Raw genomic sequence first — 18,792 nt, 5'->3', positions numbered from 1 at the left:
TGAGATGTAATTAAATACAGTCTTAATTTAAAATAAATTAAGATTATTTTGCAGCTTTGAATTAATAGATTCAAAGTAGCACAGTGATCATGCACTTAAATCTATACTCTCTAAGGAGAAATTTCAACTCTTGCAGAGTTATAGAGTTTTGTTGAAAGACTAGCAAAAGTAGCATTGCTTCATTTTAAATACATCTTGCTCTTACTGAATGTGATATCAACACCACTTTCCTGTTCCCCCTGCATCCTTTAAGCTGCAATAACGGAAGGAAGTGGTTTCAGGTTTAGCTTACAAAGACAGAAAACAAAACAACAAAACTCACAGGTTTTGCCTGTGTTAATTCTGTGGAAAATTGTCATTTTTAAATTGTTTGGTCAATCTAAGGTAAATCTAGTGAGCATAGTCAAAATATACCATGTTAAATTTCACAAGGAAATTAATAAATTGCTATTATTTTCATGGATTTTATTTGCTCTCTTTTTGAAGGTGAAGAATGGAAGGAAGAAAACTATCCCAATTTCACAGCAAAGCTCGAACAACGTACACAGGAGCAAAAGCCTCTGCCTATGGAGAGCATTCTCTGGAAAGGACATTGGGTGGCTCTTCCCAGTCAGGAACTGGATGAACCAAAGGAAAGTGGCTTAATGACAGAGCTATCAAGATTGTCTCACTAACTCTTCTTGCTCTGATTCCATGCTGAAAAGCAATCATATGATTCTATTTTGGCCTTCCCTGGAGATATACCTTTAAATAAAAATGTACTTGTATGCCTATGTTGAGTACTTTATCATGCTCCTTTCTGTGTGCTTTTCGTATTTTATTAGTTCCCTTATACCTGCAGACTGGATACAAATCCTTTACCAGTATAACACTATGAGGCTCATAGAACATTAAAATTACAGAGATCTTGGGAGAACACAAAGATGATCAAGGGCAAACATTGTTGATGAAAATTAAAAATCCCAGTATTAAAAATTTATTAATGCCACTTGATTTCATATTAATAAAAGCAGTGAAGAATCCTAAGTTACCCTAGTATTCTTCATTTTTTTCCATTTTAAATGCTCTGCAGGAAGCATAATTAGAAATAACAAATTACATCTAAGAAAAAAATGTAATACTCAACTAAATTAAATACTATTTTGAATCACAGTTGCATAGAAAGATATATTTATTTTGAAAAATTGCAGCTATACTTTTTTTAGTCATACTAACCATAAATCATTAAGACAGTACATCAACAAACATGGCTGATCATAATTTTTAAAAACAAACAAATAAGCATTTAATACAATAATCCCATAAGAAAGCTAACCCAGTAGGTTGTAAAAAATAAACTATTAGTGTAAAACTTACTATACAGTATCAAGTTAAGCTTTTCAATAATATATGATTATTTTATACAGATAATGTGTATATATACACGCATATAGATTAGTCTGTCTTGGAAAAGTCCAGCCATTGTTGACATATGAGAACAGTTTGCACGACATCGATGCAGACTGGCAGCCAAGGAAAGTAGACTAGAATACGCATGAATGAACAATGATGACTTCACTGTACTAGTCAATGCAGGGGTGGTAGATGCAATTGAGTGAGCATGTATACTGTGTGGTCATCACATTCAAAATGACTGAGCAAGTAGAGCAATGAATCTGCATCAAATTTTGCCTTAAGCTTGAACATTCCACTGCAGAAACTATTCAGAAGATTCAGAAGGCTGCAGCTATGGGCAACTGGGGATTGACAGCTTCCTCAAGACAACATGGCAGCTCATGCATCACATTGCATGCAGAGTTTTTTGGTGAAACATCGAATCACCCAGGTGACTCAGCTCACTACTGACAAGATTTGGTGCCCTGCAACCTCTGGTTTTTCCCAAAACTAAAATCACCTTTGAAGGGGAAGAGATTTTGGACCCTTGATGAGACTCAGGAAAATATAATGGGGCAACTGATGGCAACTGGGAGGGCTGTGTGAAGTCCCAATGTGCCTACTGTGAAGGGAACTGAGGCATTATTGTCCTATGTACAATGTGTCTTGTATCTTTTATCTTCTTCAATAAATGTCTCTATTTTTCATATTACATGGCTGGATATCTTCTGAACAGACCTTGGAATACACACACATACACAACAGAATATTATTTAGCCATAAAAAAGGAGGAAATCCTGCCATTTGCAATAACATGAATGGACCTCAAGGATGTTATGGTAAGTGAAATAAATGAGTCTGAGAAAGACAAATACCGTATGATCACACTTATATGTAGCATCTAAACAAACAAATTAACAAACAAAAAGTATTATACCCAAACTCATAGAAAAAGATTAGATTTGTGGTTACCAAAGGCAGGGGTTGGAGGGCTGGGGAATCAGAGGAAGATGTTCAAATATACAAACTTCCTGTTGGCTATAGGTAACACTTCCGTTTGAGAGAGAAAGAGAGAGAGAGAGAGAGAGAGAGAGAGAGAGAGAGAGAAGATCCAAAAAGTTCTCATTACCAGGCAATAAACATTGATTTTCTTTTTTTAAATCTATATGATGAATGCTAGCTAAACTTATTGTGGTAATTATCATAATATATATGTTAAATCATTATGCTATACACCTTAAACACATATAGTGCTATATGTGAATTAGATCTGAGTAAAACTGTAAAAAAAATTAGAGTAAACTCTTAGCACTGAAAAGGGAAACATGCCATTAATAAATTGAAAATTGATACTTTTCTATTTTACATAAGAAAGAATACATGCTTAATTTAAAGCAGGAAACCTTCAATCTAATATAAACAAAAAATCCAGAAAAAGAAAAGCTTGAGGAACTAGGATTTTCATGGTAATTATTCTACAGCTTTAGAGAAAATGCTATTTGAAGAGCACGAATAAACTCATCAATTCTAAAACATGAGGATTTCTCCTATATTATGTATGCATTCCTTTAAAATGTCATTTTATGCAAAATCAAGCACCAGAAATAACTAGACTTAGAAGGAAAATACTGTAGAGGTAAACTACTCAAAAACCTATGCAACTTTGTAACCTGTCCTAACAAAAACAATCTAGTCTTAATAAATCTTAGCACAGCTAAATCCCCACTGGTATTTTCACGTAGCACCACAGTAGATCAATTGTAGGTTCAAATGCTGGGGCTCACCTTCCACCTTTGGCATGTCGCTCCCTGAGGGCGCAAATTTTCAATGGAGACATTTCATTACAAAATAAAAATCTTGGTATTTAGAAGGATTTACAACTTCTTATTTGGCACTTGCAGCTTAACTAGATACACAAACATTGTAGAAAGCACAAAGATTCTTGATAACATCAAATCATTTGAAACTGACTCCAAAGGAAGGCATTTCTGTAGGATTTTTACCTGTTTTTTTCTTAAGACTTAATTTATTGCCAAGGTCTTCTTTCTAGTGGTAAGAAAACTTCCCCTGATTGTTTCAAAAGCCACTAAATTGGTGTTAACCAATGCAACATCTGGGTTATACTGATATCATTTCTCTATTTACCAATTCTTTATAAACTAGTTTGTGACATAAGAACGAACTCTTGTGTACTCTGTTGTAGCAGAAAGTTATATTCAAATTTAAAGACTTAATGCTACTCCCTAAAGTATTATAATTTTAATTATACCTTTGCTAGTTTGTTTTCTAAAAAATAATTCATATATAGATAATATGTATTTATACATACACATTACAAGCACCTTCAAATTGCATCTAAATGTTGTTGTTTTACTTTATTTTCTGGTTATATTAATTATTATTAATATTCTGGTAGAATATTAAGAAAAGATATGAGTAAACTAAAACTATTAAATCTTAATTCTCCTAGAAAGAGCTATATTGTAAACTGATGTTTAAAATCTTATATACATTAAAAACAAGTTAGCAATGTTTCACAAGAAAGTACTTTATTATGAAAAGAAAGATCTCCAGAGAAACATTTCTACTCCGTAGATGAACATCCTGTGTGATTTTCCTTTCTGAACGCAGGGCACAGCATCACATTTGGTAGAAGCTTTGAAGGAGAAACTCCTGTATTCACATTCAGATCCTCAGCTGTTCTGCATTCCTGCTCATTCAAACAGAGAGTCAAGCAGTTCAGTCGAGTTTTCAAAAAAAACGCGTTTATAGAGTCTAATAAGTGCATGGTTAAGTTAAAGAAGAAAAATATATAGCATGCTATAAATGCTCTCCGCTTCACATTTCTTTCTGCCAGGTAAGACCATGAATAGGACAGTGCATACCTTTACACACACAATCATTGACTAATGTGAATAACAAAGGAGAAATTTTGTCAGTTGTTCCTTCTCTCAAAAGAGTGAAAACTACTACCCTGGCTGATGTGGCTCTGTGGCTTCAGCGCTGGCCTGCAAACCAAAGGGTCAACAGTTCAATTCCCAGTCAGGGTACATACCTGGGTTGCAGACCAGTTCCCTAGTGTGGGGTGTGTGAGAGGCAACCACACATTGATGTTTCTCTCCCTCTCTTTCTCCCTCCTCCCTTCCCCTCTGTATAAAAATAAATAAAATTTTTATTAAAAAAGAATAAAAATTATTGTAGATAAAGAAGTTTTTCTTTTCTAATAATCTGATTGTCCTGTCAATATTTGGAAAATTGCTTTATAAATGTGGATATGTGAAGTAATTAAAACAAAAACTTTTTACTGGCATGTTTAAGCTTAAGAAAAATTCCACAAATGCTTGATACATTTTCTACATCCAAATTTGAAAATTTCTTCACATGAAATAATTATTATTAATCATAAAATGAAATTGAAATACACAAAAATGGATATCAATTCAGATATCAGGTAATCTTTATCAATAAAATTCAAGTCAATGTAAGAATAGAAAAGATATATCATACTCAATTTTATGTCTACTAAAATTAAAAGACAATGGAAGGTATGTATTGCAAAATGGCCAATTGGCTGGAGAAATTTTCTGAGGAAACCTCTCCATCATCAAGTAAAAGAAAAATAAAATGTTCATTTTTAAGGGTTTAAAATAGTTTTCTTTTGGAGAATAAATACAACTTTAATTTATTATATGAATTGAACTGGTAAATTTAATTTTGAAAAATTATTGAGAAATAAACATCCTCGATGCAAATAAAAAGTAACAAGCATAAAACATATAAAACCTAAGTAATCTTGTATAGTGAAAGGTCAATAACTAATCTAAAAGATAGTATTGCAGTCAGTTAACTTGCTTATATTTTTGCATATCCATGTTGTCCTTTCCTTCAAAGTATTATTGTTCTATTGAAAGTACTAAATGTATATATTAGAATACCTTTTAAAAATTGAAAACACAAAGACTATATTTCTATATTTATACTAAAAATATAGTAACACTTATAGGATCATATGAATCACATTCATTTATTAAACATGTAACTATATTACAATTATTTTAAAATGTATCAATATAATAACACTCCTCTGATGGACTGACAATGTATAATCCTTACCCAATGATGATCCAGTTATAAATCAGTTCTTTCCTTCTCTTCTTTTTTTTTAAATTTTAGAATTTTTACAGGTAAACTCAGAATATCACTGTTTTCCTTTAGTAAACATTTGTAAAGGCCAAATGCAATAGCAGTGAAGAAGATAGTGAATACTTTGCAGGTAAAACCTAAATAAAAAAAATTCAGATGCATCGATTTATTTAAAACAAAATAGTTGTGGAAAGAATGTCAGTTACTAAAGAAAAAGTAAGTGTATTTTATCTCTAAAGGTATCAATTTCCCTATTGTAGAATGTAATTAATGTCATAAATATATCATTACTTAAATGAAATTTTTAAATATTTACAAAAACTTTTAGATTTCTTAAACATGTAGCCCGAGAAAAATGCAAGGTGTGTTATTTCACATAATGTATTAACTCAAAAATGAAACAAATGCATTTCTACCCTCAAAATTTAACTATCAGTAGGAACTGGAATCTGTTTAAGTCATTTCACGCAGCTTTACTCTTCTTGAAATGCTCATTGTTTTCCAAATAAAAACAGAAATATTTTAGAAATATTAATTGATTATACGGTTTTTAAATTTATTTTTATGTTTCAAGTTTTAGAAAGTTAATGTAGTACAAACAGTATTTAAAAGTACTTGGACTTTGGGTTCAAATAACCCTATTGATTAAAGTAAAAAATATTTCAGAGGAACAATATCAATTATCTCACAATATAAATTATAGTGATTTCAAAAGATAAAATAGAAAAACTTAATGAGTCTATCTCATTTATAATGACACAATATTTCATACATTTCATTATAAGAGCCAAACACCATAACACCATAAAAACCATAAACACCATTAACAGTCCAAATGTACATGAATGAGAATAGATAAGCTGTAGTACATTCACAAAAAATGTTAAAAGCTCAAACTACTGCTAAAGAATATCATGGATCAATTTCCCAAAAGCATAACATTAAGCAAGACAGACAAACAAACAAACAAAAGAACAATACATGTTGTACTATATTTGCATACATTTCTGGAACAGGGGAAACCAACTTATTGTAATAGAAATCTGAAAGATGTTTTTCTGTGGAGGAGGGAAATGGACTGAGAAGGGGCATAGGGTAAATTTCTATAGCTTGTTTCTGGTGGTGATTCCACAGGTGCACTCAATTACCAAAAGCCAGATCTATAATAAGATCTATATTATGTAATTATATATTAATTACCAAAACCGTCAATTTTTTTAGATTACTGCTTGATACATTTTTATCATTAATAATCTTTTACTTTTTCCCTTTATTTTTATTGTTTACATTAATACAACTGCCCTCTTCCCCACCCCTTTGCCAACATCCACCCGCCTCTTACCTGCCCCTTCCTTCTAGCCATTACACCACTGTTGTCTGTGTCTATGTGTCCTGCATATATGTTCTCAGGCTAATCCCTTCAACTTCTTTCATTCAGTTCCACCTTTCCCCTCCACTCTGACAGCTGTCAGTCTGTTCCATGTGTCCATGTCTCTGTTTCTATTTTATTCATCAGTTTGTTTTGTTCATTAGAGTCCACAGATAAGTGGGAATCATATGGTATTTGTCTTTTTCTGACTCGCTAATTTCACTTAGCATAGTAATCTCCAAGTCCATCTATGCTGTTGCAAAAAGTAAGATTTCCTTATTTTTTTACAGCCACATAGTATTCCACTGTGTAAATGTACACTGCTTTTTTATCTATTCAACAAAACACAGTGTAACCAGCATCTGAATCAAGAACAAAACAATGTCTACATCCAAGAATCCCTCTTCATGTTTCATCAAATTCACTAACCCAAAAGGGTTAGTTTGGTTTGGTTTGCTTTTGAAATGTTTGATAGCAGGTCAAAATTATGCAAGTGGGATCCTACAGTGCCTACTCATTTATGTCTGGTTTATTTCTTTCAACAGTATGTTTGTGTGATGCATCTGCATTTTATGTAGTTGAGCACTTTTCATTGCTGTGTCGTATTTTATTGTTAATTTTGTCAAAATTTATTACCCACTTTATTGTTTATTGGCTATTTGATTATCCACTCTTGTGAAATTTCTTTCTTTTGTCCACTTTTCTATTGTTACTCCTTTGCTTATTATTTATTTGTGGGAGTTCTTTATATATTTTGGACATTAGTTCTTTTTCACCTTTTTACCTTTTTCACTGTCTTCTATGCTGCTGCTTTGTTTTCTACCTCTTAATTACTTCTTTTGATGTTCAGAATTTATTAGTTTTAATACAGTTTGAGTTTTCTTTTATAGCTAGTACTTTTTGTATCCTGCTTATGAAATCTCTTCCTACTCCAAAGCCATGAAGCTACTCTCCTGTTTTTATCAAAAGAGTTTATTGTTTTATCTTTTACATTTAGATCTACAATGCATTTAGAATGCAATGCTTTTTGTACATATGATTTGAGATAAGGATCAAGATGTATTTTTAGACATGCATATATAAAATGAGCCATTACTCTTTATTTAAAAACCATCTTTTTAATCATTTCAGTATTTTCTTTCTTTGCTATAAATCAGTTGAACGTGCATTTGTGGGTTTGTTCCTGGATTCTCTGTTCTGTTCCATTGGTCAGTGTGATGGCATTTGCAAAAATATCCTATTGTGTTAATTATTATAGCTTGATAATTCATTTGGATATTTGATAGAATATATTCTTCAAATTTTTTTCATCTTCAAGAGTCTCTTAGCCCTTTGGCTTTCATGAGAATTTCAAGTCCCTTGTCAATTTTAAAAACCTTGTGGGATTTTGTTTGTGATCTCTTGATGGTATAGATTAATTTAGGAGAAGTGGCATTTTCAAATCTTTATATCTGGAAACATATGTACTTTTCATTTACAGTGGTGCCTCAGTACTCATCAATAATTTGTTCCGACGAGTGGTGAGCAAGTAATGATTGATGAAGCATTTTTCTCTTGTGGGGTGGCACTGTGACTCAGACAAGTTCTACCAAGTGCGACAAGTACCAGGTTGATGAGTACTGAAGCTGACAAGTATTGAGGTACCAATGTATTTACATTTTAACATCTCTTAAGTAAAATTTGTCATCATTAGTATAGAGTTTTATACCACTTTCAATAGATATCTGTCTTGGTACTTCATTATCTATGCTATTTTAGTTATTATATTATTTTGTATTTGGTTGTACCTGGTATATAGAAACACAATTGATTTTTGTACATTGATTGTATATTAAACAAGCTTATTAAATTTACTTCTTAATTCTAATATATGTATTTCTTGATATTAATGCTAATTACAGGTACGTTCACTTTATGGAAGTACATTTCATAAATCGAGTTACACATTTATAATATGTGCTTTTTTCTGAAAATATACATTTCAATAAAAATTCTACCAAAAAAGAAAGTAAATCAAGCCCAACGAAGTGGTAAGTATGGCAAGTTAAAATAAGAAATGTTTGCAAAAGACTTATAAATCCTCTCTCTAGTGCAGTTAAAAAAAGAGCTGCTAGAATCCTTCACTCAAGGTAAAAGGTATATAATGAGTCATTCCAATGGAAACTTAAGAGAAAGATCAGAATAATTTCCTTGCTACCAAAGAGAACTGAAAGATTGACATAATACATTTTTTTACCAGCTTTTTGAGTGATAAAACTTGTAAGAATAGGAAATTCCACAGCCTTCCTCCACAGAAAAAAAAATTTTTGGACATAAAATTGAGCAAAAAGAATTTTAGGGTTTCAAAGATATACTAAAGTTTAGTGTGGGCTCCTAGGTTTCATGGATCCCTTTTGAATAAGCCTTGCTCTATAGCAGTCGATTGCAGAGAACTTCTCGTTACAATGACAGTGTTCTACATCCGTGCTGTCCAATAGAGCAGTTGAATGTGACCATTAAGCATGTGAAATTTAGGTATTTTTACTGTGAAATTGAATTTTTAATTGCATTTAGTTTTATTTCATTTCTATTTAAATAGCTGTATGTGGTTAAGGTGTGCCATAGTGTCAGCATAGCTCTAGACCCTCTGGGACTCTACAGTCACCTGGGGTACTTTATTAAAAATGCACATGCCTACCTCTAATGCCTGGGATTCTAATTCAAGGCCATAGTATTTATATTCTTAGCAAGTGCTCCAAGTTTTTCGGATTCAAGTGGCTCATGGAATACACTTTAAAATGTACCAGTTTACACAAAATTGTCACAAATGCATATTCCTATTATAGTTTCTTGTGTCTTACTATAATTTCCCATGTTCTTTATTATTGTTATCTCCTTTAAGTAGCTCCTTTACAGAATCTCTATTAGTTTATCATCTTTCTCAATTATCTGCTGCGTTTGAAAATAGTTTGGCATAAAAATTAAAAGGTTTGGCAGTATTTTAAGGGGACATCCTTAAAAACAAGGCCTAGTTTTGTGGAATTATCTCTGGGAAATTTCTTTTGACTTCTTAAATGTCAATTTTGACTTGTTAATGTTTTTCTTAAGTTTTACTTTTCAGGTTAAGTGTTGGCTAATTTTGCTGGTAATTAATTTCTGAATTAGAAGGCATTGCTGTATATTATTTATCAAACACGTAATTGTTACTGTTAAATATTAGAGTCTAACATTACGTGGTTCTTTGAGTTGCTGAACCCACTTACTAAATCACAAAACACATAAATACTTTCAAATATCACACCAATAGCATCTGTACAATAACATTTATCAATGTTAGTAATGATTAAGACTTCAAAAATTATATAACCCCAAATCCTCCTTTTACAGATGAATAAATTGAGATGCAGGAAGATCTATTGAATTTTCCAAAGTAACACAAGCATATCTAGGCTTTCCCAGCACTTTGGCCATAGCTCACACCATCATGGCATCTCAAGCCCTATATCTCTCATTTGTTCAGTAAATACTGAATGCTTGCTGTGTGCCAAGCAGCGTTATATCATTGAGCATAAGAGACAATATGAAACTTATATTTTATAAGTAGGATAAGAGTACATTGGTGCTCTTTAATGGTGCGAAATTTTTTTTAAATCATCCAGTCTTTTACAGTGGAAATGGAAATGGTCACAAAGTCAATCAATTTGATTGTATATATATGCAGGCAAAATTACTTCCCAAGTTGAAAATCTAATAATTATCACCCCTTACTCAGGAATAACATAAAACAATTGTATATTTAATACAATGACTCAAATATTTACATAAATTCTATAGTACTTTAGTTTTCAACATATTTTTATGTAATACTATAAGGCTTCTTTAATCATCAAAGTACCCATTTGCTCATTATTATTACTGTACCTTACTATAAACAATCATAAGTTTTTAAAACAATTTTACTTCTCTACATTTCTTCAGTAGATATGACTTACATATTCCTAAAGATAGGGAGGCCATTTTTGTCTTGTTATAGATCCAACAATTTCCTGTGTTTCCACAGCTTCCTTTTTCCCAAAAGGTACAAGTACTTTCTACTACTATTTTAAAAACCACTGGTCCAGGTATACTCCCTATGAAAAATGCAGTAATTGTAAATTCTCCATGAAAACACTATATGTTGGGATCAGAATAATTTTTATCCTAAAATTAAACATGTGTACATATATATTTAGACATCATCACTGTAAACATATCATTTTAAATTATATAAGAATTTATTTATAAATAAGATTATTAATAACTAAAAACAATATGATTTTAAAATATCCTTATCCCTATAAGTATAAAAAAAATTGGTTGATTTGCACTTTCTCAAAATGGTGTGTTTGTTCTTATTTAGTTGACATCTCAAAACTGTTAACTTTTTAATGGAAAATTCAGGACAAAATATTTCAAACAAAGATACTAAATATTGATTTTAAGAATTCAGTGTTCTTCCAAAAATGTTAAATTATGAAATTTTCAATAACTGAAAAATTAATTTAATAGTCTAATGTAATACCTGTTATTTATCAAGATATTGAGAAAAATAACTTAAAATGTAAACACTTTGGTAGGTTAATAGCAACCCTAGATTCAGCATATCCAGAGGAACAGTTAGTTGAGTGCTGCTGCCTGAGGGAAACCTCTATGTACCATCAGAGACAATATCTGCTAGCAACAATGCCATTTGCAGATAAAAATGAATTACGTCATTTTTTTAAAGCCACCTCAAATACACCAGAACAAGGTTCTGAGAACTAACATGTCTAATGATTGACCATCTTCCTTAAGAAATTATCAGGGACCTCATGCCTCGTGACTTGGTTCCTGTCAAAGACCACTATCCAACACCAGAAATCCTGCCCAGAGAGGGCCAGCACTCTGTTTATAATTGTTCAAGGTAAAAATCCTAGGCCTACTATGCATTCCCAATCCATGATAAATTTTTGTAACACTAACTCCAAACATATATCGGATATGTTGGTTTCTCTCTGTCTCTACTACAAGCCTCAGAATCCAATTTAATGTGACTATGACTTCCATTTCAGCAAAAGCCTCCATTTTCATGTTCTCCACATTGTTTTCTATTAACTATTTCTCCCTCCAGCAGCAGTTATCTTTTAAATGTAAATCAGATGATATCTATCCTCTGCTTAAAATTCTCTGATAACAACGACCTGTCTAGAAAGTCTACATCTAAAATACCATCTTATTCTACCTGCTTTCATTAAAAAATTCATCAGTTTCACTGGTTTCGTTTCTGAGGCAAGAAACTGTGTATTCAGTTGCTGTTTCTTAAGATCCCTGCTGCACTACAAACCTGTCCTTATCTAGAAGATCATTGTTCACCATAAAAATATCCTCTATTTTTTTCCCAATTAAAGATCATTTAAACCCCACCGAATGATGTAGCTCTGGAATGATTTCTCTGATTCACATCAGAGCCACACTAAAAATTTTCTACATTCTTGATGCCATTTATTATGTCTTTCAGTCTTCAATCCACTCCAATTTTGTTTCCTTACCCCACCAATATTTTCAATCAACTTCTTGAATCAGGGGTCCTAATATAGTTATAATGTGGATTTGAAACCTAGTTTTTTGCTATTTTAAGAAAGCCTGGAGTACAGAGTGCATTATCCTCAGCAAAACTAAGTCTTCCTTTAGGTAGAAATCCTTAAAAATATCAGATTCAGTGACTTTGGTAATGAAATATTTAAAAGCAGTAGTTTAGGTTACTGACTTCCCAAATACAAAACAATATATAGTTGCTACGCTTATGTAAGTGTTTTATTTCAGCTTAACAAACCACTTGTATGAGCTTAATGAACATACTTCAAATCAAATAGATTATCTCTCTTAATTGAATATAATATTAATGCATATTTTATATGGCAGGATAGGACTTACATTAGGTATTATCTTTTTATATTGTGTTAGCTCCAAAATTCTGCAAAGAAGCTCCTCCATTCATTTATTTCAATTTACTCTTATTATATATTTGAAATTATAAATATACATGTAAACACAAACATATATCAAAATATGAACATTTCAATATAATAAAAGATTACTAAAAGTCCATACCAAATACTCTCAAAATCACAAAAGTCACACCCAAGGCAAGATAACGTTGTTTGTCAGATACGACCCTGCAAGCAAATAGCAAAGATATCATCAAAACATCATTATTATTAGCTACAGAGAATGTTCTCTAGGTACAAGGTTAACTTTTTTCCTATGCATAAATTAGACTAAGAATCTTTGGCCAGTTAACAGAGTACAATCTGCTTGAATTAAAGAATTGCCATTCCTCCCAGTTCTCCAAATCCTGCCCCTTGCCAACTAATTGCAAAGCTTCTTGCACTTCACAAGGAGGAAGCAATTATGGCCTAAACCGTCTGCCCCAGCATCCTGAAAAAAAAAAAAAAAAAAAAAAAAAAAAAAAACCATAGCAGTACCTTTCCCACTTCTCTTTAGTCATTCTGTGGCAAATACACAATTGTTTTAGATTCTTCTTTTTGCCTCTGTGAGATCCCCTCTCCACATTTCTCACCCTTCTGTCTGCCCTGGAAGGCTGACCTAAATGAACTGCATCTACAGGCTCTCTTGCCTTATGATAGGGTTCTGCCAATGGGATGCCCCACAGTGAGGTAGGAAAGTGAGGTTAAGATCTTCATTCCCAAGCTCCTCCCTGCAGAGTTCCTTAAGGATGACTCGGTCCCTAGACAAATAAGTCCCCCATACAAGTCTCTTTCCTTCCCATCCATTTCCCTCTGGACATGGCTGGGGTGGAACCCAGATGTACTGCCATACGCCTTGGGATTCCTTAAACCCTGCCTGCCTTTTAAATGGCCACTTTATTCAGTCTTGCTTGAATTGTCCTAGTTTGGGGGTGTCATCTCTTTCCTGCTGATCCTCCCACTCTTACCTCATTATTCAAAAGCTAAAATATATAAAAAATAACTTTCCCAAATAAAAGCAATGAAGATCTCTGTATTTCCCATTGGTCAAATTGAGTATTTGTTTAAAAAAGAAAAATGATGCATAATATTACACATTGTAATTTGGAAAACAAATTGAAAATACAATTTAAAAATTCAAATTTTCAGGAAGTGAAACAATAAAAACTACATTTTAAATGAATATTTTAAATAAACTCTGTGTTTCCTGTTCCAGAACTTGAACAACAAACTAGCATAACCAAAATTTTCATCCAAAATCACTCAACTTATTAAAATGCAGCATATGTAAAATATTTTGTGATTATTTTGCAAAACCTGAGATAATTCCACCGGTATCAATCTGGAAATATATTCTTTCTTCTAATGTTTACTACTAGTAAAATGAAAATAAATAAACCAATTTTCAAATAATAATTTTTAAATAAAAGAATGTATACTTTTATTATGAGCAGATTCATTAAGCAAAGGTAAAACAAGGAAAGTTTCATATTTTAGAACCACACTTTATTATAAAGTTTTTGATATAAAGTGGAAATGGTCATATGCTTAACTATAATTGAGTGTTCTGCTTCACTTAGCATAAGTAGTTTTCTTATAGGTCATATAATATTGGTGCTCTCTGAAGCATCTAGAGAGCAGACCATAACTTATAAGTAGAGTCATTAAGAAGTATCTATGTATCTTCAGTTTGATTATAATCTTCTTTCTAACTGATATACAAAACAAGATGGAAAGATTAATGATTCCCGGGATTTTCCAAACTCAGTTAAATAAACAAACAACACAAAAAAAATTATAGATAATTATAAAAACAAAATTTTACTGAAAAACTACAATGTTTTAATAACAAAGTGAATGCTTTTTATTATTCTAACAAGTAGGGTTATGACAGGATGATTTAAGAACTTCAGGGAGTAAACAAAAATTTTGTTAATACTCTTTCGAAATGCAAAAGGCAGTTCCTACTATCTCTTACTTCTAAATTTACATTTTCTGTCCGTGTCTTTCACATAAGGCATCAGTTGTTGACTTAAGTTCCTGCCTAACTCTAAAGCTGTTCTTTCCCTAGTGCTCCCTATCACAAGAAGTGGAACCATCCTCCATGCAGTTCTCAAGCCCAAAACCTAGAAAGAGACCTCCCTTGATACCATCATTTTCCCCATTCACTGCAATCAAATAATCAAATACTGTTATTTTTAAAAATTTAAATCTTTTCATATTTCTTTTTCTGATTTTCTATGTCTCTAATTCTAGTAGCCTATTCCAGCCCTATATCTTTTGCCTTAAAAAGAATGAAATGACTTCCCAATTTACCTCTCATACCTCCCAACACCCTTACTCTTTCATTCCACTTCTCACATAAAGACAAAGTTATATTATTAAAGGTGAAATTCTGATTTCAGTGCTACAGTAGGATCCTTCAATGGCTTCCTATTGTTCTTAGGATAAAATCTAGAATTACCAAAAAAAAATGTACAGGGGTCATCTGATCTTATCAATCTCATTCCATGGCACCTCACAACTTGAACCTTTCTTGCCCTCCATGTTCACAACATTCAGAAAAACAACAGACTTATAAAGCTGCATCAGAATCTTTGCATATGTTTCTCCCACTGTGTGAAATACTTGTCCCCACCATTTAGGGTTCAGCTTAAGTATCATTTCTTCAGGATACCTCTCTGAATCCCCAGACTAAGTTAAATCACCCTATAATTTTTCATTGCATTTTTCAGAATTTTCTTTGCAGCAGGTTTTTTTTATATATAAATATATATTTTTTGATTATGCTATTACAGTTGTCCCATTTTTTTTCTTCCCCTCCACCCTGCACCACCCCCCACTCCCAAGCATATCCCCCCTAGTTCATATGCATAAGTTGTACATATAAGCTCTTTGGCTTCTCCATTTCCTATAATATTCTTAACCTCCCCCTGCCTAATTTGTACCAACTATTTATGCTGCTTATTCCCTGTACCTTTTCCCCCATTCTGTCCCCTCCCCCTCCCCTCTGTTTTACTGTTCATAGTTGTTGATCTTCTTCCTTTTTCTTAGATAAGTTCCTTTAACATTTCATATAATAAGAGCTTGGTGTTGATGAACTCCTTTAACTTTATCTCATCTGGGAAGCACTTTATTTGCCCTTCCATTCTAAATGATAGCTTTGCTGGATAGAGTAATCTTGGATATAGGTCCCTGCTTTTCATGACTTTGAAAACTTCTTGCCAGCCCCTTCTTGCCTGCAAGGTTTCTTTTGAGAAATCAGCTGACAGCCTTATGGGAATTCCTTTGTAGGTAACTGTCTCCTTTTCTCTTGCTGCTTTTAAGATTCTCTCCTTATCTTTAATCTTGAGTAATGTAACTATGATGTGCCTTGCTGTGTGCTTCCTTGCGTCCAACTTCTTTGGGACTCTCTGAGCTTCCTGGATCTCCTGGAAGTCTATTTCTTTGGCCAGATTGGGGAAATAGACTTTCATTTTGTTGGTCTCCTTCGTTATTTTTTCAAATAAGTTTTCAATTTTTTGCTCTTCCTCTTCTCCTTCTGGCACCCCTATGATTTGGATGGTGGAACGTTTCAAGTTGTCCCAAAGGTTCCTAAGCTTCTCTTCATTTTTTTTTTAATTCTTTTTTCTTCATTCTGTTTTGGTTGAATGTTTATCTCTTCCTTCTGCTCCCAATCATTGATTTGAGTCCCGGTTTCCTTCCCTTTACTGTTGGTTCCCTGTATATTTTCTTTATTTCACTTTGTGTTGCCTTCACTTTTTCCTCCATTGTGCGACCATACTCAATCAATTCACTGAGCATCCAGATTACCAGTGTTTTGAACTCTGCATCTCATAGATTGCCTCTCTATTCATCGCTTAGTTCTATTTTTGGAGCTTTGATCTGTTTTTTCATTTGGGCCATATTTCTTTGTCTTGCGGCGCCTGTTAGGTTCTGCAGTATGTTTTAACATTGCAGTTAAATACATATTAGTGAAACCTAATTTTTTTTTTTTTACTGTCTCTCTTGCCACTCTCAAACATCCATCAAGACGGTAGGAATGTGGTCACTTTTATTCCTCTTTTATTCCATTGTTTCCCTTAAAATATCATGATATTTTCCTGTTTAGACTTAAGTCTCACACAGTGTCATACTTCAGAAAATTTCTCCAGAGGAAAAAGAATTTTGTCATCTTAGCTTCATGTGATAAGCCAAAATGCTGCCAGTTGGCTTGTCTCCCACTAGTGACCTTATACTTGGACTCACTTTACAGGACACTTGATCTTCTCCAAATTTGCCATAAGCATGTCAGTCCATGCCAAATCGTCCTTGATATTTGGTCTTGTCAAAAATATCCGCACATAGAAAATATACCTGTGTTCAAACTGCCCATATTTATTTCTACTTTTGGCTTACAGGATTAATACATAAAATATACTATCATGTTTTATTGGTTTGATAATTGTGTTGTGACTGTATTGCCAATAATCACCCTTCTTGCCTTGGTACCCTAGGGTGAGGTAGATGCGTCTGGGTTCGAATACTGCAGAAGAGCAGGATTTGTATGAACCATGAACCCAAATGTCTCTGTGGATATTTTGGACAGGACCAAATATCAATGACATTTTGGTATAGACCAACTGTCTTTGTGGACATTTGACATGACCAAATGTCTCCTAATTGGACCTGGTCCAGATTGTCAGCATCTAACCTTCATCAAGAACTGGCAAGAATTTCAGAGAAGCTTTAGATCCCAATTCACCTCTAAAAGCTTCTGTTCTCCCTGGAATTTTAGTTCCTCTAGTCCTCTGCTTTCTGCCTTAAACAATATGATTTTTATCATTTAACCCAGGTTTTCTAATTATCCTCTGTAGGAACCTTGGCCTGTTGCAAATTATTCCATCCTATCCCACTTCCATAACGTTAATAATCACTTATTTGATAATGATTTCACAATTAATTTCTTTAGCTTTGACTTTCATTTACTTTTTTTAAAAACCAAAATTTATTGGTTAAATTTATAGTATAATTACAGGCTTTAGAAAGCAAAGTAACATAAAGAAAACAGGCTGGAGAGGCTTGTTTGTTTAAATCCTTGCCCTCATCTCTCCCCATTTCTACCCCACTCCTTTAGGTGACCATTTTAATTATTTACTTATTTTCTTTTAGTTGTTTATGCCCCCAGCATCACAGGACTTATAACAGACAGAGTCAAGAGGAAAATACATACAAGATACAGAGCCTTACAGTATATTGAGATACTAGATATCTGGGAGAAATTTTAAATTTGGGAGATTAATTTCCAATAAAGCAAATGACATGATAAAGAATATTATCAGAGAACTAGAAGCTACTAAAAATAAATGAAATTCTAGAACTGAAAAGTACACCAATTAGAATTAAGAACTCGATGGGTGAATTTAAAAGCTAATTAGTTAGACAAAGATGAAGACAGAATTAGTAAACTAGAGTATAAGTAACTGGAAAAGCAGGTTAAGTATGATTAATACATTAGGATATAGACAAATAAAAAACTTTAGTCTGAAGCAGAGAGCATAATAATAAATGAAAATAGAAAGTAAAACAAGCCTATTGTTTTCATGGCTTGTTATCATGGGCACAAAAAGATTTATGCTATGTATAATTGATATCTCAAATGTGGGTAGAGAAAGAATAGAGCAGAAGCAGTATTTGCAGAAAGAATAGTTAAGAATTTTCCAAAACCAATAAAAGATATGGTGGTAGATAATCACCCAAGATGACACTCAGAGTTTTCTTTCATCCCCCATATATGCATTTTGTTCCTTACATGAAGAAGTGGAATCTAATCACCCTCCTGTTGAAACATAATGACTTTTTTTGAAAAACAGAATGCAGAAAAGTGACATTTCTCGGATTTCCAGCCTAGGTCAAATGAAGCCTTACAGTTTATGCCATGTA

General features: G+C 32.8%; 1 protein-coding gene across 1 annotated transcript in view; it reads right to left on the bottom strand.

Moving 5' to 3' along the window:
- Window positions 1-5,502: 5,502 nt before the first annotated feature.
- SLCO6A1 (solute carrier organic anion transporter family member 6A1) overlaps window positions 5,503-18,792 on the bottom strand; it is a 91,351-nt gene continuing 78,061 nt past the window's right edge. The window contains exons 11-13 of the mRNA XM_054589351.1: window positions 12,995-13,059; window positions 10,858-10,995; window positions 5,503-5,654 (exon numbers count right to left, since the gene is read on the bottom strand). Of these exons, the coding sequence (XP_054445326.1) occupies window positions 5,503-5,654; window positions 10,858-10,995; window positions 12,995-13,059 (355 nt within the window). The remainder of the gene's footprint in view (window positions 5,655-10,857; window positions 10,996-12,994; window positions 13,060-18,792) is intronic.

Source organism: Pteronotus mesoamericanus, unplaced genomic scaffold, assembly GCF_021234165.1.
Source record: "Pteronotus mesoamericanus isolate MK-2021 breed Mesoamerican mustached bat unplaced genomic scaffold, CSHL_Meso_final scaffold_167, whole genome shotgun sequence".
In the NCBI taxonomy this organism is placed as follows: domain Eukaryota; kingdom Metazoa; phylum Chordata; class Mammalia; order Chiroptera; family Mormoopidae; genus Pteronotus; species Pteronotus mesoamericanus.
The sequence above is the reverse complement of the archived record's forward strand: the minus strand, read 5'-3'. Positions and strand labels throughout refer to the sequence as shown.